This window comes from Dasypus novemcinctus, chromosome 9 (genome assembly GCF_030445035.2).
Source record: "Dasypus novemcinctus isolate mDasNov1 chromosome 9, mDasNov1.1.hap2, whole genome shotgun sequence".
Classification (NCBI taxonomy): domain Eukaryota; kingdom Metazoa; phylum Chordata; class Mammalia; order Cingulata; family Dasypodidae; genus Dasypus; species Dasypus novemcinctus.
Window position 1 is genome coordinate 63,384,577 of NC_080681.1, and position 25,640 is coordinate 63,410,216.

General features: G+C 38.0%; 1 protein-coding gene across 6 annotated transcripts in view; it reads right to left on the minus strand.

Moving 5' to 3' along the window:
• Window positions 1-1,447: 1,447 nt before the first annotated feature.
• The window catches only part of PDE4B (phosphodiesterase 4B), a 778,920-nt gene continuing 754,727 nt past the window's right edge, over window positions 1,448-25,640 (minus strand). For all 6 annotated transcript variants that reach the window (XM_058303419.2, XM_004483673.4, XM_071217404.1 and 3 more), the window contains 9 exons: window positions 19,284-19,377; window positions 13,375-13,553; window positions 12,078-12,176; window positions 11,781-11,945; window positions 9,877-9,976; window positions 7,757-7,911; window positions 7,522-7,644; window positions 6,633-6,815; window positions 1,448-3,728 (listed from right to left, as the gene is read on the minus strand). In XM_058303419.2, the coding sequence (XP_058159402.1) occupies window positions 3,363-3,728; window positions 6,633-6,815; window positions 7,522-7,644; window positions 7,757-7,911; window positions 9,877-9,976; window positions 11,781-11,945; window positions 12,078-12,176; window positions 13,375-13,553; window positions 19,284-19,377 (1,464 nt within the window). In that variant the 3' untranslated portion in view covers window positions 1,448-3,362. The remainder of the gene's footprint in view (window positions 3,729-6,632; window positions 6,816-7,521; window positions 7,645-7,756; window positions 7,912-9,876; window positions 9,977-11,780; window positions 11,946-12,077; window positions 12,177-13,374; window positions 13,554-19,283; window positions 19,378-25,640) is intronic.

Consider the following 25,640-nt stretch of genomic DNA (forward strand, 5'->3'; position numbering starts at 1 on the left):
TGCACTTACAGTTTGTATTTCAGACCCAGATGATTCATTTTGTTTTTTATTTATCCTTATTGTGGTTTTCCTCTGAACATAATTATGATTTTGAGTTCTGGAAGGCAAGTGATAAGCTACAACAGCAGACTGCAAGCCCCTGGAGTGTAGAAGCTCTGTCTTACTCATCTCTGATCATGATTCTCACCTCCTGTGCCTGTAGCAGTGCCTGGTCATGGGGTTATACAGTGATATCTGAAGACAATTGGGGTGAAAGAAAACCATAGCTGCAAGTGTGGCTCCCTGTTCTAGAACAATGGTTCTCTACTCTTATTGAACATGAGAATTACCTGAGATGAATTTTTAATGCCCAGGACTCTACTCATTAAATTGAATGGTGCCCAAGCATCAGTATTTTTTAAAAATTTATTCCCCAGGTGATTCTCCTTTGCAGCAAGCATTAGGAACTAAGTCTTTGTGGGAAACAGATCTGTACATATTAAAAATATTTATAGCTGTAGACATTGTTTAAGCCACACCAGTCATTTTTCCAACCAATTCACTTTGTCCCTCAATCTGTAAAAACTCAGAGATGACTGAGGGCAATCAGAAGTCAGGTGTGGTAGCAAAGTGCACATCCATTCTAAAATTAGTAGTCAAGCTGGTTCTGCAACCTTGATTCAAATCCACTTGTATTTATAAAGGAAGACAGTAATTTCAGTTTATTGAATGGAATTCTTCTAGAGCAGATCCTCTTAATGCTTCACAGACCACTTCTCTAAGGTTGAAATACTGTGGGCCAACCACTGATTCTTATTTGCAATCTTTTCCAGCATGTATGCACACATACACATAAAGTTTCCCCTGATAAAAATTTTTAAATGCTGACTTTACTATCTCAATAAATCATAAAAGTGTTTTGTTTGTAATATTTAAACAACTGTATCCAGAAAGAAAAGCATAACCGTGCAACCACATGGACAGCCCATGGATCATAGAGAAGACCATGGATGCCCACCAGCAGTCTGAGGATCATGCTTTAGCATGACTCTTTGGACCCCAGATTCTTCATATGTCAAATAAATCAATGGAACCATCTGACTACATTATACTAATGTGTTATGATTGTGTGATTCACTTTTCTGGAGGAACCAGACAAATTGGGGATTCCTTTTATTTATCTAGTAGATTAAACTCTTCAATTTCTTACAGAGGTAGCAGGAAAATGTAGGATATGAACAAAGCAGCTTTGTTTGTTTCCCTTCCCCAGCTCCCTTCCTGCACCATTGAGCTGGGTGAACAGTTGCTAAGAAAAAAGTGAAGCGTTCCAAGTTGGGGACTTTTTGGACACAGATTCTGAAACTTCAGTTATAATATTGGCCAAGCAAAGCAGTTGTCTTTCTTTTTGTGGTCTGGTAGGAGAGAACGTATCAGAACTAACCACGAAATAACTGAGTGTACAGTCTAATCTAATCATGCTTTTGTTTATTCACCTCATATAAAAGTTTCTTAAGAATGCATTTGAGCACAATATATAATAATACCATAATATACATTGTGAGAAACTTTTGAAAACAATAAAATGTCCACCTGAAACAATGCAGTGTTCATTAGACATACAAATCAATTGGTCATGCACAATTGATGCCTTTTCTTTAGCTATTGAGTTACAATGTTGGACTGAAAGCATGAAACATATTTTACAGAGACAGATGCCAGTAAGAGGCCTAACAAATGTTATCAGAAGAGGTTTCACATTTGCATAATTTACTACATCAATTCACATTTTATTATAAAAATTCACATTGTTTTATCCTTTTCTTTTGTAATTAATTGGAACACATCATTCCTGATTAATGACAGGCAGGAGGCTTTCTTTTCAAAGTCAGTAGTTTGGGAACACTCAGAAGGATTAGCTGTGAGCAAATGTAGTGTTGCCTTTTAAACTATAGCCACAATCACAGTAGAAACCAGTTAAAACCCAGCTCGTTAACACACAGATTTGGATAGGACATGGGTAAAAATCACATCCCATTGCCCCATACCCCTATCAAATGATACAAAAGTAAAAGCTCAGTATAAACCATTTGGTATCTAATGTTGTGAGAAGCATGTTTCCAAAACCAGTTCATGAGGAGGCTGCCCAGTATTAGCAACTCAGACGGGGAAAAAGGGCAGATGCTCCGAATAAAAGCCCACCAATGTCCTCACTGGCAAGGGTCATATGTCTCTTTTAAGCCATACTCAGGTTGTATAATACACAATACAAAACGTTACAAGAAAAAGTTGCAACTCTTATGTAGAGTTTTCTACACAAATTTAACACCACCATTGGCAGGCAATGTTAGGATATATAAATTAATAACTTACAAAACATTACATTATATACATTAAGTAATAAATACATCGCTATAAACAGGATTGGGGGTGTTAGAGTGGAAGGCGATGCAAGAGAAATACGGCAGCACTGAATTGAAAAGAGCGTAAGTAGAGGTGGAAGGGGTGAGAGGACAGGGCTTGGGAGCGTGCAAATTCTGCTTGGCATAGGGGACCGAGGAGCACATTGCCCTATTAAGCTAAGTTTGACACAGACAGTGAACAACCCTTCCTACCTCCTCCTGTTTTCAACTTTATTCTCTTTGCAGCAAAAAGTGAAACTCTAGAGGAGAAAAACTACTCTTCAAAGCAGGCAAACAGAATTGTAAGGGCAACTGTGGAGTTGGATCGGATAATAGAGGAAGGAAGTAGAATGTGGTTAGAAGTGTATCCTTTCTGTCTATTTGCAAAAGTAACTGTAGTAAAATGAAAGATATTGCCCAAGAAAGGAGGAAGACTGTTTTCTTGACTTTTTTTTTTCAGAAAGAATCAAAAAAAGTTTACGTCAACCTTGAAACACTTACTCTGTGTAGAAGTTGATACTGAACTATAGGTATTCAACAGGCATTTTAAAGACATGAAAATGTTTTACAAAAAAGGCACACAGGTTGGCAGACAAGAGGACAGGTGAGCAGATTTATAAATGAAGTTATTAGTCAGTCAGTTTAGTTACTAGAGGGAACAGGTTCCCAAAATTTAGTGCAGAAAAATCTCTCAGTTTTGTGTCTTCCGTTTTCAAGCCATTTAGTCATGATCTGAACTGGCCTCCAGTACCACATACAGCTTCAGCTCTCCATGAGGCTGGCAGGCAAGGCCAAGACAAGCGAGGCATTGCCTGAGCTGCTATTTGCTTCATGGTCTTTCACGCTGGCTCCAAACTCAAGTCACTGGAAAGGCCAGGTGGCCTTTGCACGGTGCAGGCCTCAGCCCCCATGGCGGGCTGGCCCTACCACACAGCTGGCATGTTCGTTAAGGGTGGAAAGTTCATCTCCTCACAGACAGGGAGATTATGTGTCCACTGGGGACTTGTCTTCTGTCACAATCTCTTCATCAGTCTCTCCCAGTGAATCCCTACTTTCAGGATCAATCACACAAAGTGTCTTTGTGCTGCTGAAATAGTTGTGGCCCTCTCCATGTTTTTCAGATACTTCAGAATCTTCCTCTTCAAGGGTCAGTTCAAACTGAAACTTCTCCATCAGACCCTGGCAGTCTCTGTTCCTCTCGTCCAGCGGTGGGGAGGGACTCTGGGGTATCATGCTCTGATACCAGTTCCTGTTATCTTCTAACGTATCCAGAATGTCCTGGGCATCAGGCTGTACCAGGTCTGCCCAGGTCTCCCACAGTGGGTGGACAATATAGTCAATGAAACCAACCTGAAGAAAAAGAAGGTTACACATCTGTTACTGTGGTGGGTCTTTAATAAACAATCAAGCAGTGCTGGTTTCCTTGCAAACAAAGAGCAACAGCAACCCCAGAGAGCTCAATGGTAAGGGATTCCATCATTTGTGCTTTTACTATATAGTAGGCACTGCAATGGATGGAGCACGTGCTTATCTCTTAATCCTGCAAAGTATCGTTACCCACCTTTTACAAAGGAGGAAACTAAGACTCATTGAGATTAAATATCTTGCCCAAGGTCCCACAGTTAGTAAGCGGTGGAGTCGGGACCAAATCAGTTTGCAAAGCCTGGGTTCATATCACTAAAACAGACTGCTTTTACTTCACGTGTGTCAGATAAAAAGTTTGAATGAAACCCTGACTTGGAATGACTTTGTCCCTATTTGGATTCTGTGAGTCATTCTCTGAAGGAGGAAGCCCCAGGTCTAATGTGTTCTGACATAATATTCCTTGCCTGGTAATTTAAAAATATGCTGCTGTTCCAAAATGAAGGGCAGTCAGTTCTTGACTACATTGGAATTTCTCAAATTCTACGGGATGCTTTTTGGTTTGTAGAGGGGTTTGATATCACACTGGAAAATACTTCAAGCCTTGAAACATACAATTATTCCCTCTGTGCACACATCCGCATTTGTTTTGGATCCATAGGGTACACAGTCATTTCCATCAGGAGAAAGAAGGGAAAATAAAAACAATTAAGCAGTTCCTTTGCTGGGTGTTCCTGTAAATTAATATGAGGCTTGTGGCTCAGTTATGGTTTACCCAGGAGCTATGCATCCTGCGTGAGCTAGCTCTGTGGCCTTATGCTGACCTCTACATTGTCAGACAAACAGGAAACACTAGGGGTGGGGGCAGGTAGAGAGAAAGAATAGCCAACAGTTGAATGAGAGAATGGAATTCCCCTGTCATGGTCTGAGAAGCTGGAGAGATGGTGGGCAGGGATTCAGGGGGAGGTGAGCAAGGACAACTTATTGGCTCCCATGGGACTATAGGTAGCTGTCTCTCTACACAAATGGAAACTTCCCTCTATTAACATCCTGGTATCTGGTCAGATATTTAATACATCCAAGATGTACCACCTAAAAATCCTTGGTCATGTGTGATTCTTTCATAGATATATTCTTTCATATATCTATATATATCATCTCTCTGAAACTTCCCTGTCCTTAACAAACAAAATTCACAGCAATATCAGGGCATCTCTGATCTGCATTGGTTATAAGAATTACTGTAGATGATTCAGATATTTTTCTTACTTCCACCCACTCCTTTTTTCCCTCCCTTACTTCCAAATGTATGCTTAGTGGATTTTAGAGATTCTTTTCAAGGTGTTTTCCGAGGACCTGAAATAACAAGCTCAAGGCAATAGAGAAAATCGAATAAACTGAACACATTGCAGCCATTTCCTTTCTCTCTTTGTTTTGCTTCAGCTAAGAAATGCTTAACACTTTTTTGAAAGATGGCTTCTAGTTGCTTATTTCCTAGGTCACAGGATGAGAGAGCTCTACAAATCCTAAGACCACTTAGCCAAGAGCTCTATCTCCAGACTGATAAGACAATGTTCATCAGAGCCTATCTGTAGGAAACATGAGAGAAGACAATTATGTCATGGCAACAGGGAGAAATGACCACCATGATAGAGTGAAGAATGCTAGACAAAGGCAGCTTGATCACTGTGGAGCTCAGAAACTGGACTAAGAGGACAGCTTCTTCACCTGACAGCTAATTGGGGCAACACCTGCTTTACCTATCTCACAAGGCAGTTCTGAGGTTCAAAGAGGATAAAGTATGGGAAACCATACAGAACATCATATAAATATGATCATCATAAAATGGTGCTGAGATTCCTCTTTACTTATTTATTAATATATCTTGTTCCTGTAGAGGTTTTAGGATATTTGAATTGGCCCTGATTAGCTTAATGTTATCATGCATTCTATAGCCTATTAGAATTTCAGAGCACTTCCATAGTTTTAACTTAATTTTATTGTGCTTCTCTAAGAAGAGACAAATTAATATTTACAGAAGAACAATAACTTGATATCACAGGTATATTTAAATTTGTCTTTGCAGGTAGTGAGAAGAGAGGAAAAGATACTCCCAATGCTTTTGTGATAAAGACCTTGGATAGCCTATGGGCTCACTTTTCATCATGGCCATCTGGCTCAGACCATTTGTTAACCTGATAGAAATGGTAATTCACTGACTCTGAAACCTTTGTAGGGAGGCTTATACCACCTGGTCCTACATGCTCTGCAGCTATTGGAATCTAGGGTATTTTTGTAACCCCTGCCTCCATCAGCATAGAAGGAATTTGGAGTTTTGAACACTCCAGAACACTCCAGTTCTACAGGAAAATACCAGCATGCTTTTAAGGGCATGGAAGCAGCCTTGAAAAGGTGCATTAGATAGGGCCTTCTGTGAGGAAGAACATGTATGTGGGAATCAGAGTCACTGTCTCTGGTGGGAATGGTGGTGTGCTTGATTCTGGAGGGGTAGTGACAATAGGCTGCAGGAAACAAGGATGGGGGTGAAGCTGCTGGATAAAGACAGAGCTGGAAGAAATCTGGCTGGCTGGGATGAGAGGAGGCAGTGGCATTCTGTTCAATTAGTTGGGTTTGCTAAGGTCATAGACAACAATCTAAACCGTTAGGGGATACACAGCCCAAACTTCAATGTATTTCCCATGACTGCTTTATGATCACTTTGTGAAATTAAGTGTAATGGAGACGGCAAATGAGTCATGAGCATAATGGATTAAATGGGCAGTTGCTTCCTTATAATTTCACGCATGTATTCTGTTGAAAGAAAGGAACCAGAAACTTCCAGTTCTACAAACAGCAAAGCTCACAACACTTTGAAAACCTCGTATTAGATACCTGGGATTTTTCCACAGAAGCTGTGTGCTTATCACACATCGGGCTAATCTCCATTCCCCTCTCTCGCTCTTTGTCTCCCTGCTGGAAAAATTCCTCCATGATGCGGTCTGTCCATTGCCGATACAATTCCAAGGATTTGGTGGGGTTGCTGAGGTCTGCGCAGTGTACCATGTTGCGAAGGACCTGAAATCATCAAATTTTGGAAATCCCATAAAATTAAGTGTAAACACAACTAGAACATCTCATCCCTTTTGTACGAGTACACTGGGTACCAAACCCGAGAACATTTTAGTTGCAATGTTATTATGGTCATGCGCTGAAAAGCAGCATTACAATGGTGCAGGCCAGGGTTGTGATTTACCACTACAGAGTCCCAAAGGGGAAAATGTGTGTCTTTTTATGTTGACAGCCATTGACTTAAATACTGGAAGGTACAGTAGAGGTCAGATGCTGCTATCATTTCCTTTCCTCAGTTCAGAAGGAATGCAATGAACTACTCAAAGTAGATGTCTTCATGTTTTCCACTTGTGCGATGAGAAGACCAGCTGATGGCAATTTGTAGAACCAAAACAGATCTAATGAACTTCAACTCACAGGGATTTATATCCAGATATGAGCTTTAGGGACCAGCAGTCGTGTATGCTCTATTACAAATAGATTTTGCCATTTATTTTTAGATGAAAACAATTCAATGAGTAAGGCTGCTTTTGTTTTCTTCTTATAAACTATAGGATAAACTTGCATGTCCATTTTCCTTAGTTATTTCTTAAAAAAAAGCCATGAACTGTAGTGATAATCTAGGGCATGCCACTAACTGCATGTATAATTGTTTTCTTTTTAAAAGTGTGTATTTTGATTTTGTATTAAACCAAAGGTTTTCATCCAATACCTGTATACGATCAGTATAGTTGTCCAAGAGAAGAACACCTGAACTTGTAACTTTCTTTGTCTCCACCATTGTCTTCAGGTCTGCCAATAGGCTCATATGCTTGGACATATCAGTTGCTAACACCTTGGATAAAAAGAAAATGAGGTCTTTGTAAATTCAGTTTATAAGACAGAATGGACTTTCTCCTCCTGTGAGAGCATATTAAGTGAGGAACATAGACATGCTGAGGTCTTACCATGTCAATAACCATTTTCCTGAGTGTCTGGCGCTGCTTCTTGGTGAGATTCTGGAATATGTCACAGTGTTCTTCTTGCAGCAGTTTGAAACCCACAGCAAGGTGATGGTTTTCCAGAACAGATTCATCATTATACATCAAAGCAAGTTCTGAGTCTAATAGAGAAGGAAAAAAAATGATGATTTAATAAAACATGATAAGATTCAAACACTGGCATTATCTCAATGTGAAATCAGATGTAACTCTCTCTAAACGGTTTTTTGAATCATGATCTACATGTCATTTCCCCTCAGAGAAAGTCTCCCTTCACAGAGAAAATAGTCCATTTCTAACTAAAATATGCCTCTGGTAGTTATTGGTCCATAAGCTTTCACTTTGATTAAAATTCATCAAAAATCCTTTATTTTTCTTCACTTCAGATGTAGAATTTGACATTAGATAAGGGCATGTCCCAGCAGCTAACTCCAATTTTTATCTGTTTGTAATTTTCTTCATATCTGCCCATATTTTGTGCTTTGGAAAAGCACACTAAACTATCAAATTTTTTAAGATTTTCAAACTACGTTCACTTTATTAATGCTCCCCAACCTCTCACAATTGTGACTTTTGGATTTTCAAAGAAGATAATAGTGTTCATGTAAAATTTCATTAAATCCAAATGTTGTAGCTTTTCAAAGCTTTCTTTAACATGATAACTAAACACAAATAATTACAAGTCTTGATGAGAAAATTTCTGGATCCTGGCCCTATATTATAACAGAAGTGACAATATCTGGATACCTAAGCTCCTAGTCTGCCTTTCACATCAAAGCATCTCAGAATCAGAACCCTGATCTACACTTGAGAATATGGTCATCAAGCTCATGAAGCCACATTTTCTCTTAAACAAGAATAATTACCAAGTAATGGTAATGTTTTACTAACAGGGAGTATAATTACTAATATACCATTGCTTTAATTCTGTGCTTTGGATTATACCCTAAGAAAGAAAGATGAGCTATATGAAGTTACTAGAGCACCCTTGTCCCAATCACCCTGAAATCAATGTCACAGATCTCTAAGCTGGCTTTATATGTTGTCAATAACGTTATATGTTATTAGTGCTGTAGATGGCTATGGCAGAAAGCCATTTTTGTGTGTGTAGATAACTGACCTTTATATGGATTGGCTAGTAACACCATGTTCATATCAGCAATATGATCCATACAGACCAGTAGTTGCTCAAAGCTTATGTTCTTTCAGTAGAAGAACAAGATTAAAAACACAATGTACTCACACCTAGATCACTTAAATATTCTGGTGATAAAGTATGATGAATACTCTTTTATAACATGAAGTAGCTCAAACAATATTTCTATAAAATTGTCAACACTTGATGTTAAAAATGACCACACTGGGATAAAAAATATTTTCAGAAGAAAAAAGTACTAAAATTTTATCACTTAGTGATGGAGCATTAACTAAGAGAATTAATAGATTTTTATTAGCATAAAAACTAAACATTTTGAGCATGAAAAAAAGTTGGGGGATGACTTGGGGTCCTAAGGCTAGACTAACCCAAAAGATCATGGAGGTCACCCTCCCTGCTATAGACCAATCCAGAGTCAAACCTGCCCTTTTGGAAGAGAGCATATGGGACTTTTAATGACCCCTTCTACTGAACCGTAGAAACCCAATCCAATGCTCTTTGGGCCTCTTGTTTGGAGGTTCCCATGCTGAAATCCAACATTTGGGTCTGTTTCCTCAGAAGAGAGGGATACCAGTGATCACACTTTTTTCAATGTGAGAGTCCTGCGTGTTATTGAAAATCATTATCACATTAGCCCCTATCCTTGACCTTACCAGATAATTCCACATCTGTTACTCTTTCCTCACATATTGTATTTCCAATTGTTGAGTAATTTTATGACTCCCCTATGACCCTCAGTCCTCCATGCAACTCAAAAGTTGTGTTGCCAGACTGGACACAGTAGCCAGGAAAGGTTTTGCCAGTTTCAGTGGAATGGAAGGATTACCTCATTATTACCCTTATTACTGTCTGTAATAAAAACATTTGGAGGAAAAAATTGAACAGAGAATCATACAATTATTGCGAATGACCGTTCCATCAGTGAACTCACTTGTATTGATGAGAAACTGATTGGAGACCCCAGGATGATCAACATCATGGATGGCAGCTGCAAAAATGGCAGCCAGGATTTCCAAATCTGTGAAGACGGCCTGGGAAGCAAGATGAGTTCATTTAACTACACATTTCATTTGCTTATCTTGTTTATTCATTTTAAAGTATGCCATTTCATTTTTGTTTGAAGAGGGATCATTGATTTACATAATGTCTGAATATACTAATTTAATTGAAACATAGATTTTGTCTATATCCTAAGGTCTCTGATGTGAGAGAGAGACAATAGCTGGCATTTATTTCTACATCAAGCCTGCAGGATGAGCCCTGGTAAGATATTAGCCATTGCTCATGATTTGTGTAAATGACAGATGTTTGTTTCTTGGATAAGTGATATGGTAGTATGGTGCTTATGTAACACAAGCACATACAAGTCAAAGAAGCAGGTCAGACGGGTTCTGCTCTGTAATATAACAACCTTCATATGTTACCAAGCTGAGTAACTTAAAGAACAAAAGCCAAATTCCAGATTCGAAAGACTGGCAATGAATTATTTCCCAAATCTAAATTTATAATGTGTTTGGAGATTTCCTATATTCATTTATTCATTCAATACATACCCATTAAATGCTGACTATGGGCAAAGTTTGAGAACATTCCTAAGAAGTGAAATCTAATGCCCTAATGCTCAACTTTATCAGGTCATGAAACTTTTTTGGCTGCCACCCATGCCAAATGATTTAAACCTAGTATTTATTTAGGTATATATTAGTACTAGTTCTCTGGGTGAAATATCTTTTCTCATCTTCTTTGATAACTTAAATCTACTGATCTTTAAAGTCCCAGCTCAGTTACTACCTCTCCCATGAGGACCAGTCTAATTACTCAAAGACTCATTGAACTTTCCCTGTCTACATTTCTGTGCCTTCATAGCTAATTTCTGGCCATCAACAATAGTTGATGAAGAGTATTGGTCTTCTACATGATACTTACACAGAATATAAAAATAATACTATTTCCTTCCTTCCATTTCACTTCTCCAAATCTTCTTGGATTTTTTTTCCTAGAAATTTTGGAACCCAAGCAACAGAGGTGTGGTCAATTTGAGCTTTCTTCACCTCTAAACCTGAACCTGTAATTGTGGGGCTGGATAGATCTTCATCAATCTCTTCTGAAAGAGGGCCAACACATTTTGGAAATAACTGACCACCATTTGCCCCATTTGTAAATTAACAGCATGGCTGCAGCATACCTTGCTTCTACTGGTATAGGAGAATTCATTAATTTATGAGGGACAGAGACACAGCTACCTTTTCAGGTCTTACCTGGAAAGATGGGATACTATCCCTCTTTGCTTCAACATTCTAGAACTTGAGTTACTTTTTCTTCAATCCATAGGCTCAATTTTATGAATTCTTAGAAGAATAAGCCTATGGATACTTACTCCTAACAGAAACTACATAGAAAATTTTATACTTTATTTCTTTGATATCCCTCATAGTGTCTGGGATGGTGTTGGGCAGTTCAGATCAATACTCACATAATGAGGATATATTATATTTCAGACACTGAACCAGACATTTACTATATACTAATGGTAAGTGAATAATAAAACATGGTCCCTGCCTTGAAGATCTTGTTAATTGCTTGATAATTAAATTATTTTTATTAATAGATGTCATGGGAAAGATACTCTGATAGTAGAAGCAAAGCAAGCAAAAGTGCCATCCGTTTTTTTAAATAAATTATCCAAATAATGCATGCTATACAAAAGAGAGAATATTTGTACCAGTTCAAGTGTGCACAGTCATCTAATTACATTATTTGTAAATATATTCCATATTGCAGGGCCCTTTTCAAAAAGTATGGGCAGGTGTGCAAACACAGATTATAACTACTCACATCTAATGCTGGTGTAGAAAGAAGAACATGGGTGGACTGGGCTACATCGGCAGCATGAAGGCTGTTATGATATGCCACATCAGAATGGTAATGGTCTTCTAAAGTCATCATGTAGGTTACAAATGTGTCAGATGAGATTTTGAATGTCTTTAGGAGGTCTCTTTCCTATGCAGTAAAATGGATTAGAACATAAGTAAGTGGATGTCCAAAAAAAATGGAGTCAAGTCAAATCAAAAAGTAAACCGGCATGGAGAAAAACCACAAAGAGCCATCCAGTTGGATAGCTTGCTTGCTCACCTGGAATATGGCATACATGATGCATGTGAGGGGCCTGTTGTGTGAATATCCTGCCACGTTGAAGATATTGAGACCCCATTTGTTCAGGTCCTCCAGCTCCTGTAGTCAAAGTTAGAGGAATTTAGGGATTAGAAGGTTTGTTAGCATGCCTCATTCTTTTTATTTAAGCCTTTAGAGTGCTCTAGCTGCATGGAAAACTGAAAATGGAATGGCCTAGGAGGGTGGGTATTCTCTTCGTGCTACCTACCAGTTTCTGTATATTTTGTCAGAGAAGGGAGTGTGTGTCTATTTTTAACTTTCATTAAGGACCCTGATGTGCTGTACTTCAGTCCTCAACCAATATTGCTATCAAAGGTAGCTGCAAGTGGGTAGAGATCACTCTAGTTCCATTTTCCTATCTCCCCCCTTGCTGCTCACTGGCCCATTGATAACAATTGAAAAGAGTTTCAGGGAAACTTCTCTGCCTTTGGTTATTATCACTGATGGGTCAGGGAGGTTCAGCTGCCAGAATGTACTTAATTCAACCCAAATTTGGAGGAAACTTCTAAATGTAAAAGGTCATGAAGAATGCCAGTCATGTATTGCATCTTAGAGTTCCTGGACCACAGATAGAACTGGAAGAAACATTATTGAGTCCTGAGATATGATATTACTCCAAGATAATCTGATTCAAGGAGAAATTCATTCCATTTTACTTTATTACCCAGAGCAAGGGTTCCAACATCTCCCCAGAGTCTTGACCCAAAGTTCAATCAACATTACTCTAATGACAGCTTTCAGAAGATATCACTGAATGCTCATTTGCTCACATTATGCTCATTTCATATTCTCAAAAGGCTGAGAATACCTTGTACAGCCTCCCAAAGGATGTATAACTGCTTTCGAGGCCATCCTCCTAGGGCACTGCTGGGGTGTGGGTGCAAGGGTCAATACTGTCAGTGTCACTTCACTTCTTCTCCAGCCCTGACAATTAGTGCAGATTTTCCCATTGGTTCTTGGCAGACAGTCCCTGAAATCCTTTTGGGGCTAATTCCGTTAGATTCTCCCATTGTCCTTTTAGCAGGATTATCAATTCATGAAGTTGGGAACACCCAACTCAGGACAAAAAAAAACTGATCCTTTGGTTTAGGAAAAGGACCTTCAATTAGGCGGCCCAGTAATGGCCAAAGAGGTCACATTCAGCTTCCTTGTCACAATTTAATAATAAAGCAAAAGCAATTCCTATTACTTTCTAATAGGGGCATCTGTCTGCTATAAGGCAAAGGCCTGTATGTGTACATGCCCAACTTATACACACCTTGGCCAGGTGATCTTCATTTTCTGTGTTGACTCCAAAGCGTGAGATGCTCGTGTTGTTTAAGCTTGAACTGTGCATCAGTTTTTTCACTCCACTTATCTGTGTCATGAGCTGCTGCTTTTTCTTTTTCTCCCTGTCTTTCTGGGTGGGAGATGGAATTTCCACATCATTCTGCTTGTCTGCAACAGACAAAGGGATAAGCATTTCAGCACATGTGTGCCAATGAGAACCCATTGCAATATTCAAAATAACACAAAGCACTTGTAATGTGTTTTACATCTTATAAAGGACTCTCCTAGCATTATCTCACTTGACTTGCAGGACAATCCTGTGAAGTGGGTGGGGAATATAGGATTCATTTCTCCTTTTTATTTCTAAGTAAACTGAAACTGAGAGGCGCTAGGTAACTTGCCCAAAAAGTGGAAGAGGTAAGCCCAAATCTTCTGTTTTCAGTGTAATTTAGGAGAATTATACTTGTACATTTTCATGGTGAGGCAACAATATTTACATGTAGATTTTCTTATTAAAATAACTAACTTATTATGTATTTGCATAATGGTAAGAGTTCATGCAGTCAAACCCAGGTTAAAAAAAATAAGCTTTGTGTTCTGCTCATTTCATTTTATATATATATATATATATATATATATATCTTTTAAGAATGTGTAAGCTTTGGCTGCATGAGCAGCATGTATGTTAGAAAAATAAGTAGTTCATAATCTTCCAATAATTATTTGACTTACTACCATTTGAAGTTTAGAGAAAGACTAAAATTTCAGTTTCATTTCATGCCTTCTGTCTATCAATTCTACCACTAACAATAGCATTGCTTATCATTTGTAATAGGCATTACCTTTATAAAAATATTTCTGCTTATTAAATATTTATGAGCATCTCATTTAATTTTTACACAAATTCTGCTACAACAGGTAATGGCAGAACTAGGATTAATGAAAACACATCACTCTGCTTCAAGAAGTGCTTTTCTCTATATTATGCTATTAAAAATATAAGCAATAAAATATTGTATTTCATTTCACAGGAGGATGTATCCTGAGTACTTCTTAGAAATGAATTAACTCTTTAAGACCACAGGGATGTCTGTGAGTTCACTGAGTCAGTAATTAATTCAATTGCTTAACAGCTGCTTCGTTGAACTAAATGACACCCTATGGCTGAAAGAGTTAATGCAGCTTTCAAAAGTGCCTCCATTTATCTCTGCTTGTTACAGTGAAAATTAGTACAAAGACAACTTCTTTACTTGAAAATGACATGCTTCCAGATGGCACACTGGGATCCTAGACTATTTGCTCTCAGATGCTTGCAGATGTTGGGATAGTCACATGTTCTCCCCAGGGACCCTTGCCTGCTTACAGGCCTCTGCAGTCACCTCAACAAAACAAAGCAAGCACACTGAACCTGTCCCAGCCTTCATGTACATCCCACTGCCTGGTTGGAGGACTGGAGCAAGGGTACCCCTATCACTAGCATCCCAGAATCATCCCCAGGTATCCACAAGCTCCTAGACTTATAAGCCCATGACTTGTGCTTGGGAAGGAATTTTACTGGTCATCTCAGTTTAGAGGTTTCCGATCTAGTTCAGCATCAGAAGCACCTAGGGAACTGCCAAACAATACAGATTTATGAGCCCCACTCAGACCCACTGTATCCTATTTTTGTTTTTTGTTTTTTGGGCTTTTTTTTTTTGTTTTTTTGAGGTACTGGGGGTCAGGGATTGAGCCTGGTACCTCTTAAATGTGGGAAGTCAGCGTTCAACTACTAAGCCACATAAGCTTCTCTGAGTAGGTTTTTTCATCTGTTTTGCTTGTTGTTGTTTTTTAAATTTATTGAAGTATATCACTCATACATAAACATAACTAAACAATAAGTGTATAGTAATAGTTGTGATCTTATAAAACAAACATACATAACATCATTTAGGAGGCACTGGGAACTGAAACAGGGACCTTCCATGTGGGATGTTAGAGCCCAACAACTTAAGCAACATTTGGTCCTGAATCAGTATTTTTTAAAAGTTTCCTCTGATCAGCCAGGTTTGGAAACTGATAGTAATATCACATTTGTTTTTAAGGTGAAGTCAGCAACTTGCCCAAGCTAAAAGGAAAATATATTCAACAGATACTTATTTTGCAATTACCTTGTTCCAGACACTGATTTAATAGCATCTAACCCAAGCCCTGAGCTTCCTGTTAAGAATCTTTTTCCTGCACTCCTTGATCTTTGACATAAAAAACACATATTATATTATTTCTGAAATGATCCTTCTACCTGTCACTTCACTCCTAATAATGACTACTTTATGCTAAATGGAAAGGTCATGATAGGCCCTGCTTTTTCTGACCATAACTGTTCTTCATTACTTGTTAAAGAGGCTATCAGATCCCAGTACCACAGCAGATAACCATCTCTAGTGAGACTCAGCTATTTTACTTTGTTAATTAAAGATTCCCTGCAATAGCCAGTAATTGAGTTGAACTACTACAGTAGTGCTGGGAACATTACAATAAAGAAAAAGCCATTATTCATTCACAGAGAGTGCCAATTGGACATTAATGGGTGTTTTCTCATGCAGACAATGGAACAACTGATAGGTTTCCCTATTCTAAATTTCCTCTGTTAAATGCTTAGCCAGCACAGTGGGAAAATAACCTGAAATATGACTAAAAGAATCACAATAAACACTCAGTGAATTTACATTCGCAGAATGGTCAGACTACAGTGGAGAAAGAGCTGGTCAGTATAAAATAAGCAATGAAAACAGATACAGGAAATTCTCATTTCCAAACTTTAAGTATAAAATTTGGGTGCTTTTCTTGCTAGATCACAGCATTTAATCATGCAAAATTCCTAGGTTCTTTTCCTCACTTCTTGAAAATGCCAAGTTCTAGCTTTTGAGATGTTAAGTAGAGGATTTGAAAGGATGATTTTCTCTTTTTGTGAAAATATTAACTACATTGTAAGACACATTCTAAAAATCTTGTTTTATCTTTGGTCTCTCTCTCTCTTGGTCCTACCTCATTCCCCTGACATTAAATAATTCTTTTTCCTTTTGTACCAGATCCCTGGAGCCAATTATCATATGACAGCATCAGTAAATGTCTGGGTTGGTCAATGGCCTCTTGCCTGCCTTTTTGCCTGTCCACCTGGGCACCATCCTTACAATACTATTTTATACTATTATATACTATTAACAAGCATATTTCATTTTTAGGTCCAATATAATCCTTATCACTAAAGACTTTTCTGCAAAGTATTATTACTTAAATGTTCTTAAAATATGCTTTTCTTCTATACTTTCTCTCAGTTCCTAACTGCCTTCTTTCCTAGATAAAGGAGGGACAGGAATTTTAGATCTAGGAGTCAAGAGACCTAAGTCTTAGCTCTGGCTCAGGAACATATTAGCAGAGTGGACATGGTCAACTTACTTCACCCCTCTGGGTCTGTTTTTTCTCCTGTAAAATGAAAGAATTGTACTACTGGGCCAAAAAAGTCCCTTGCAGACCTGATAGTATGAAGAATGGGTCTTCGTCCTCCAGGAATGGTCACCATTGCTTACAAGATGACTAAGAGTTGCCTGTCCTGCATTTGTAGTATGAGAACATGCTCTTTTGTTTGTCAGTTTATTTTTAAAGACTCCATTTGAAAGCTGAGAGTCCATCACTGAGAATCCATGTTGCCAGGTATGTTTTCGCAAAACTGATATAGTCAGTTTCTATCAGAGTTTTAAAAACTTAGAGCTAGAAGGAACCTAGGATGTCATCTATTCCAACACTTCCATTTTACAGATGAGGCAACTGATGCACCCTTTGTTTATATGATTTTTGATCCTTATATTTTCCCAAGGACACATTTAAAATTCTATTCTGCCTCTCTAATCAGTTAGATTGGGTCTACCATTGTGTGCAAACACCTGCATACACTCATATACAAACGTACTGCCCTTTTAAGTATTTAGAGTCTAACAAACTTCCTCAACATGTTGTTCTTGATCATTTAGTTTTTGGAATAATGGGAAGTGAAAGGTTTTGTTTTCCTCAAGAGATGTGCCTAAATATCACATGAAATACTCAAGAGTTGACAGTTCCCTGTTCTTGAGATACAAAGGGTGTTCCAACTGAGCTCATCTTATTATGTTATCAGCATTCTTGCATGATAGCCTATGATGATTAAAAGATTAATTAGTATTACTAAGATATTCTTACTGTCCTTAGCAAATGAATTGTGAAAGAGACTACAAATGAAGCAGACTACTTAGGTCGAGTCTTGATTGATTAAGGACTCACTTCTAGTGAGAGTCTCTTCTAGGAAGACAGAAAGTCCCAGTGGTTTAAAATATAATTTTATGAAAACAAAAAGTGGTTATTGCACTTAGTGATTTTCTTCTTCTTTTCCACAGTCATTAATCTGTAAAATATCCCCAAAAGAACCTCCAGTTTATGAAAATAACTGGATGTTGCAAAGAGTGATATACATCTGAAATGGCCAATGGAAGATGCCTGTCTTCAAAGGGATAAAGGGGGAAGGGGGGAGTAAAGAACCAGTATGTAATGTTTTCTGTTCTATTACACTCTTGCCACCTCTTGAGGCCAGGCTGAATGACAAATTCTTCTTTGTTTTTTGACAAAGTTTGTCACAACTGCAGCTGGAGAAAACCAGCAGGTGTTGCAGAAACCCACATACTGCAAACAGCTGGAAAGGCATATGTTAATCAGGCCGGTGCCAATGGGCCTGAGCCCATTGCATTGAGCTTTGTACTAGGCTACACAAGGATGAAATTGATTGATTTGCTGAAAGCAGTAACTGCTTTGGTATTAAAGAACTAGAAATGGTTAAAAAAAAACAGAAGAGGATGTTTTTCAATATGCTATCGAGGCAAATGCTCATTGATTTAATGATATGTGTCTATGGCAAACAGAAGGGAGGTGTGATGTTCAGCTGTAAGGAATGAGTCATTTCCCTGGAAAGTGGGGTTCTTTAAGCAAACACAATTCAGCAGTACTTGAAAGTCAACAGAATCAGAATCTAAATACTACTCATTCACTTTAAAATATACACTCGTAGGCTCTATATGTGTTATTAAAATAAAATATAACCCAAATAGGTTCATGATACAGAGAAAAGTGCCTTTTAAGCATGAGATCAGAAATCCATAATAATCAAACAGGATGCATGACAGTAGTTAAGGATTATTCATGAAAAACATTTCTGTCAGTGTCATGTATTAAATGCCAGCAATGTGGTGACAGAGAATAATAGATCAAGGATCCGATAAGGGAGCTAAAGATGCTGCTTGCAGAAGACAAAATCTTTCTGAAACATGAAGAATCTTTCTCCCATTCTTCTTTAAAAAATAACGTAGCAAAGCAATAGTAATATTATTTTCAAAGCTTATTCCCATGAACTGAATCACTGTAGAGTTTTTCCTTTTACAAATCAGTTAAGAGGAAACCTTTTGCTCAAATCCCAGCTTTTGGAAATGTTAAAAAAAAAAAAAAAAAGCAATGTTCGAGGAGGCAGTGAAACTATCCCTAGGGTTTGGGTGATTGGAGGACACCCCCACTCCCACCCTTCAGAGGTCTTGGCAGAGATGGAAGTGGACAGATAAGGGTGACCGGAGGTCCACATAAATACAATCAGCCCATAATAACCTTCTGACTTTGATGGGCATTTTCATTCTTTATTATTGTTTTTTGATATCACCTTCTTGATTATTTCTGTCCTGCTAAAGTCTGTCCTTCATTCTTATTTTACATGGATTTAAAACCTGTTCATTTATGTGACTTGACTGCATTCCAAGCTCACATAATGATGAGGATATCCTTGATAGTTGCAGAGATTAATACTGTAAAAATCTCAATGTGGGACAGGTTTCCCAGTAAAAATCTTACCTAAGAAAGTATTTGAAATGTATTCAGACACCTGGTTCCCTGATCGGCTCATCTCTGAGAGGTGTGTCAGCTCCCGGTTCAGCATTCTTTTGAACTGTTTAAGAAGAATAAAAATGCATTAACAATCTGAAAAATAGCAAATTATCACTTCAAATGTTTGCAATTTGAAGAGCAGATACCATTAGATGAGTGACACTATTTCTACAAAATATAAAATATCAACTTAATTTGAAAATATTCGAACGTCCCTTTAGGAAACAGATTTCTTAAAGATTTCTTAGAGTTAACAGCTGATTTCTTTGGGAGATGCAAACACAGGAAAAGGAATTTTCAGTAGAGGTCAAGATAATTTCACTTGAAAATATAACTGCATTTAAATCCATTTATTGGAAATTAGCTCTATAATAAAATTCAGGTTAATAGCTTATACAGAGAAAGGCTATTATAGGTGGAAAGTTTAAGGGAAAACAAAATGGAGGAAAAGAAAAAGCATCCTTTAAAAACAGAGTTGAGTAAGGGCAATAGGATGACAATACAGCACAGTATATTTAAATGCAATGTAAGATAGCATGCCCTTATTTCACAATAAGCAGCCTCAGTGGGCTAAGTGACAACACAATTTAAATCATTACAGGTTTTCTTCTGCCTCACAGAAAACATAAAGATACAAATGTTTCACATTCTATCAAACAAACATAAAAGATTCAAATTAACCCACCTTGATGTAACCCCAAGATACAGATAACAAATAGTTTGCCTCAGGCATTTTGGAATGCTTTCTTTGCCACAATCCACAAATCCCTTTGAAAGAATTCCCGGTTCAGGGAGAGCGATCTCCAAAGGACCGGGAAAACCCTTCAGATCCAGGATAAAAAATCAAAACTTGTAAAAGACAAAGCCTCCAAAACTTATGGCATTTCCTAATCCAAACAAAGCCCATCTTCACACTCCATTCTTGCAAGAATCTTATGCTCCCTGCTCATTTCCTGGCAGAAGAGAGTAATGAAATCAGGGATTGCACGAAGGAGCAAGAGACTGTCCAAATGTATTCAGCTGGCTGGTTTGAAGCACTTATGAATTATGAATATTCCTGGTGGCCGAAGGGGTTTCCACTCTAGATTAGTCCTGCTCAGTTGAACTCTGCAAGGAAGGAGCAATTCATCTTTCCTGAGGGATTGCCAGGCTGGGAAACACAGCCATCTTTTAAAAAGGAGAAGATTAAAATGGAGGAAACCCCATGAATATTTAAGTAACTCTGAAGTAGGTACCCTCCCCCATTTCAGCTAGGTGTTCTTTAACCCTCTCCACCGCAGCAGCAAGTACTTCACAGATGAAGCCTCTGCACAAAGCTCAGCCACTCTAATTGTTTCTATGCGATGGTGCTTTTAGTTCATTTACTTTCTGACCATTAAAAAAATTAAGAACAGAAATGTTGATGTCGTCAACCTAGGTTTTCATTATATACACGCACAAATTTTAACTAGCCTTTTGGAGGGTTGTTCACAAACTGACAGTGTTGCCGGCATGCCTTCTTCACAATGAAACAAACTGGAATAGAAATCATTTATTTTGTTTTAAAAGTACCTCGCATGCAGATTGCAATTGTCTGTCCTCCATCAGCTCATTAATATGCATATCAGACTGCATTGGACAAACGGATTAAACATTTAGGCTTTTGATATAAGATCAGAAATGTTAAGAAATACAGGTATGGTTTACCAAATGAATGAATGATTTGGGGTTATGAATTACTATGCTGTTTTGGTGTTTTTGTGTTGCATCTTCTAAATCATGTTAGAAATATTTAGGAGTTAAATTTTATTTTATGTTAGCAATCTAGGGCTTTTTGAGACTATTCTTCCCTTTCTGTTTGCCTTTTCTTTCTCTCCCTCTCACTTCCTTGTCAGAGTTAGAGCACAGGCAAGATAAACGTCTAAGACTAGAACTCTGCTGCAGTGGGACTCCCTACCCAGAACCATCCCACACTCCTTCTCCTTCTCCTCTATTACCTCACCCCTGGACTCCCAGGAATTCAAGCAAGGGGTATTAAAGCAATAGCAAAGCACCATGGCAACAGCCCCCAAATGTAACTGGCTCTCTTTCCTGTGAGGCTTTCCTCTTTCAGATGAGCATCCTGCATGGACAATGGCTTCACTTCAAACGTCCAAACTCTGGGTCATGCCGTTGCCTTTGGCCAGGAGACCCGGACTTTTGAGGCGAAGCCAATGCAAGGCAGTAGCCTGCCTGCTGGCTTACTGCACTACGCCTTGTCCTCAAAAAGGCATAATCACTTTCTTTCTGGGTAACCCTGCTTGTGTATGTGTGCATTTTACCATGATATAATATGTTAGGAATCTCTGATTCAGTCATCTCAGGGAGTGTGTTTCACTTATTGAACCTGCGTGCAATTTCGAACTCCAGGTTAATCACATACATTTAAAGTTATTTCTTAAAGACACAAATGCTCAGTCATAATGACCTCTCATTTTCAGTAGTCAAAAGATAGGCACTTACACTGAAGACTCAGAAGCTCATTGGTCAAAACCAAATTTTGGCAAATAAGCAATCTTCACTTGGACCATAGTAAAAATATCTTGTACAAAGTTTCCATGATTTTTCCCCCCATAATTATGTCTCTGCACTAGATTTACTCAAATGTAACATTCAAATAATCATCCTAATTTTGGTTCCTTTGGTATCTTTGAAATATTTTGGAGTCAATCCAGGTTTTACTAGTTCATTAATGCCATTTTATTCTTTATTTGACAAATAATTACTGAACATCTAAAATGTGCCAGGTAAAACATTGGGGATATGGCAGTGAAAAAAATAAACACTTTTCTTTTTCTGATTAGTTTATATTCCTGTAGAAATAGATATATTAGGGCATGTTGATTACCCACAAGAGTCAACAGTCTGGTGAGGATGGGACCAGTTCTTTATTAGCCATACACATATTCCTCACCTCAGAAGATGGAAGCAGGTGGAAATGGAATCATAAAATGCTAAGGGATAAAAGAATCTCCTTATTTTCTTTCTCTAGCCTCCAACTGCTGAAGGACCCTCTTGGGGATACATTGTCAATCAATTCCAATGCAGGAACAGGGAGTTAGCTCTCTTCCACTGGGCTGAGAATAAACCAAACTGTTCACCCTTGCCGCACTGATGTACATTCATGTTAAGTAGTTAACAGATGAATATTACCTCCCTCCTTGTCATGCCTAAACAAGTTATTCTGTGGGTCATTCAGTAAGGGCATGGCAAAGCCACTCAAAAGCAAAGTCTTCTTAAGGCAACCATAAAACACACAACATGAAGAAGTATGCAAATGGAGGTCACTCCGTGTCAGAAAATGGCCCAGTCCCTTACATGTTGCTTAGCAACAACCATTGGTTTTCCTCCTCCAGAAGGGAGGGCCTTACCACACTGACTAAAGCAATCATTGCTTTCATCAAAAAGCATTTATGTAGAGCCCACTCATGTTGGGCTTTGTACAAGTTAATGAGGGCAGACATGGCCTTCAAGGAGCAGATGGGGATATCTTTTCCATTCTTGTGATACAGACTCAATTAACATGATAACTGCTGGCCTGTGTGATGAGACACATGAAGGAAAGCGAATGTACATAAATCATGCTGGGGTTAAGGCTGAGAAGGCAGTTGGGGAGCATGGTCTAGTGGGGCTTGCGGCATCTGACAACCATCTGGACATTGTTTCTGTTGAACCAGAAGGCAATCATGAAGTAGTGGAGGAATCTTGAGTTCCATTCTCAGTTCTGTGCTCGTATGTAAAATGCAAGTGATACATAATTTTAGGATCTCAGCCTTTCAGCCCTAACCTTTCATGATTTTATGATAAATTTTGTGGCAGCCTCCTAGAGCCAGAATACAATATTTACCAGTAACCAATACTTCCAAGAAAACACATCTCTTTCAACACTACTGAGAAAAGCAACCCAAATCGGAAATGTTTCTGGATATAAGAACAAGTCACCCCCAACAAGGAAAGTTATTTGTCATTCTTTTAGAGTTGTATATTATAAAATAAGAATTTCGCTGCCTCTTTATCAAATTAGGTATTTAGTCTACATCTGGAGGTAATATAGTGCCTGAGTAAAACGTATCACAAGAAGTTTCAGGATTGAAAGGGAATTGACAATATTTACTTTATCAAATGCAGTAAAGAAATCCACAAACTGGAACACACTATTTCAAAGATAAATGTATCTCAACTGCCTAATGTACACGGATCCTATTTTTCTGTTAAGAATCTGTCTTTGCAAGAAAACCCTCTTAGAGCCTACCTAGAAATAATGTCCCCAGAGTAAATGGCTAAAACCCCTTTCCAGCACAGACAAGCAAAGTTTGTGAATGAACCCTTAACAAAACAGACTCCACCAATGTCCCTGTAAGTTTATGTCCAAGACAGATTTGTTAACATTGCTAATAGAAATTGCAGAACTCTTTTTTCTTTTTCAGAATGGAAAAAAATGTCATTGTTAATATAAATGCTTTAATATCATGTGCCTAGAATCATATATCTTCACTAAGAAATCATCTGTGATATTTTCTGCATAGGCTTCCTTTAATAGTGGGAAGTTATTTGAAAAATATAGAATAACTAGTAGAAGTCAAAATTCAATGACTCTTATATGTACATTTTGTTTTATGGCTTTGATTTTTCTTTAGTCTCAATGCTACATGCAGAAATTAGTTACTTCTGAGCCAGTTTCTTCTGAAGTAATGGAATACTTCCTCAATTTTCCTGTATTTCTCAACAGAGGACTAGTTTGGACTTTGGGCAAAGATCCACAGGCAAGCCAGATAACTATTCTTAAGGAGTTCTTATTTAAATTAACCACACAGGAGGAGTGAGGTAGAACAACCTCAGAGATTCCTCCAAGCTCTAAAATTTGGCAATTTTATGTTTCTAAGAATAAAACATTCCAGAATACTAATAGCACAGGGTCTAGTACCAAGCACATGAAAGAGCTACTTTTACGACAAATCTAGGCTTGTTAGGGGGTGACCTGGGAATCACTTAGTGAATTCAAAATGATCAAAACTGTCCAGCAAATCAAAGACTAGATAGAGCAAGCAGCTTCCTCTCATTGACAACCTTATGATAAAGTCAGTATGAGAAAATGGTGCAGATGAAAAAAAAAATGTGCCGAAGCCAGGAAGACAGCCCCAGTAGCTGCCCTTGTGGGAGGCTGTCTACGCATGAGCCCAGCTGTGAGACAGGCGCCTTATTGTGTGGGATCTTCCTGTTTTTGCAGTATGAAACAACTGTCGAAGTCATTAAAGTCACAATGACTTTATTAGAGACTAAATTTTGACTCATATTTTGCACTTTGTTAGTCATAACTTCTTAAGAATTCCCAGGATTCAGGAAAGTGAAGAAGCTGAAAATTCTTCCTGAAATCATGGAATGGCAGCAGTGGTAGAAGGAAATTAAAACTGCAGTGGCACTGTTTGCTAAGAAATGCAAGAAAGGAGAGCTTACCTCTTTGCTAGCTCTGGCACTAACCAGATGTCTAATCCTGGGTAAGATGCTTAACTTCGTGGGGCTCAGATACATTTTAGGTATGCGCTGACTTTCTTCAGCTTTGAAGTGGCTTATTTCATAGGTTCCTTCTCACTTTAAAAATTGATTCTTCTTTATCCTTAATTTTACAAGACTTAAGGACTCTAATTCCTAAGCATCTATAATTTCTTATGCAAAATCTAACTAAAATAATAATAATAATAAACAGATTGTGTACTCTCTAAAACTCTTTGACAAACTCACAATTTTCACAATTCTTCACATTTCAGATTACCTGACAATGTGCATCTCATCTTTTATTTCCTTTCTGTCTTTCCCTATAAACTCTGTGACCTGTTCAAGCCTTGATGTTTAGTTTCCTTTATGATATATTTGTCTTATTTGAGAGGTAAGTGAAATTGTATTGTATTGGTAACAGGGTAAAAGAAAGACTAATATGCCATTGTCCATTATATCTACTTAACCAGAGACTACAGTTTCATGATGGGACATCTTAAACAATTTCTGCTGTTTTAATATTTAGAACAAACCCCTGGTACACCAGGGACCAGAGTTAGGTCATTCTAACTATCCATGTATCAACTTAGAAAGACACTTGTCTAAACATATGGAAATTGGATGATTCTCTGCACTCCCAATGCTGTAGTTACCCACAATAAATAAATAAACAATAATTTAAAAAAGAACATCTCCACCATAATTCTGCAACAACATATTGGTATTTATGACTAAGCAAAAATAAAATCAATTCCACTTGCTGGTTAGAGGAAACTATGTAAGTGATATTTGGAAAAAGTGCGAATAAACCAT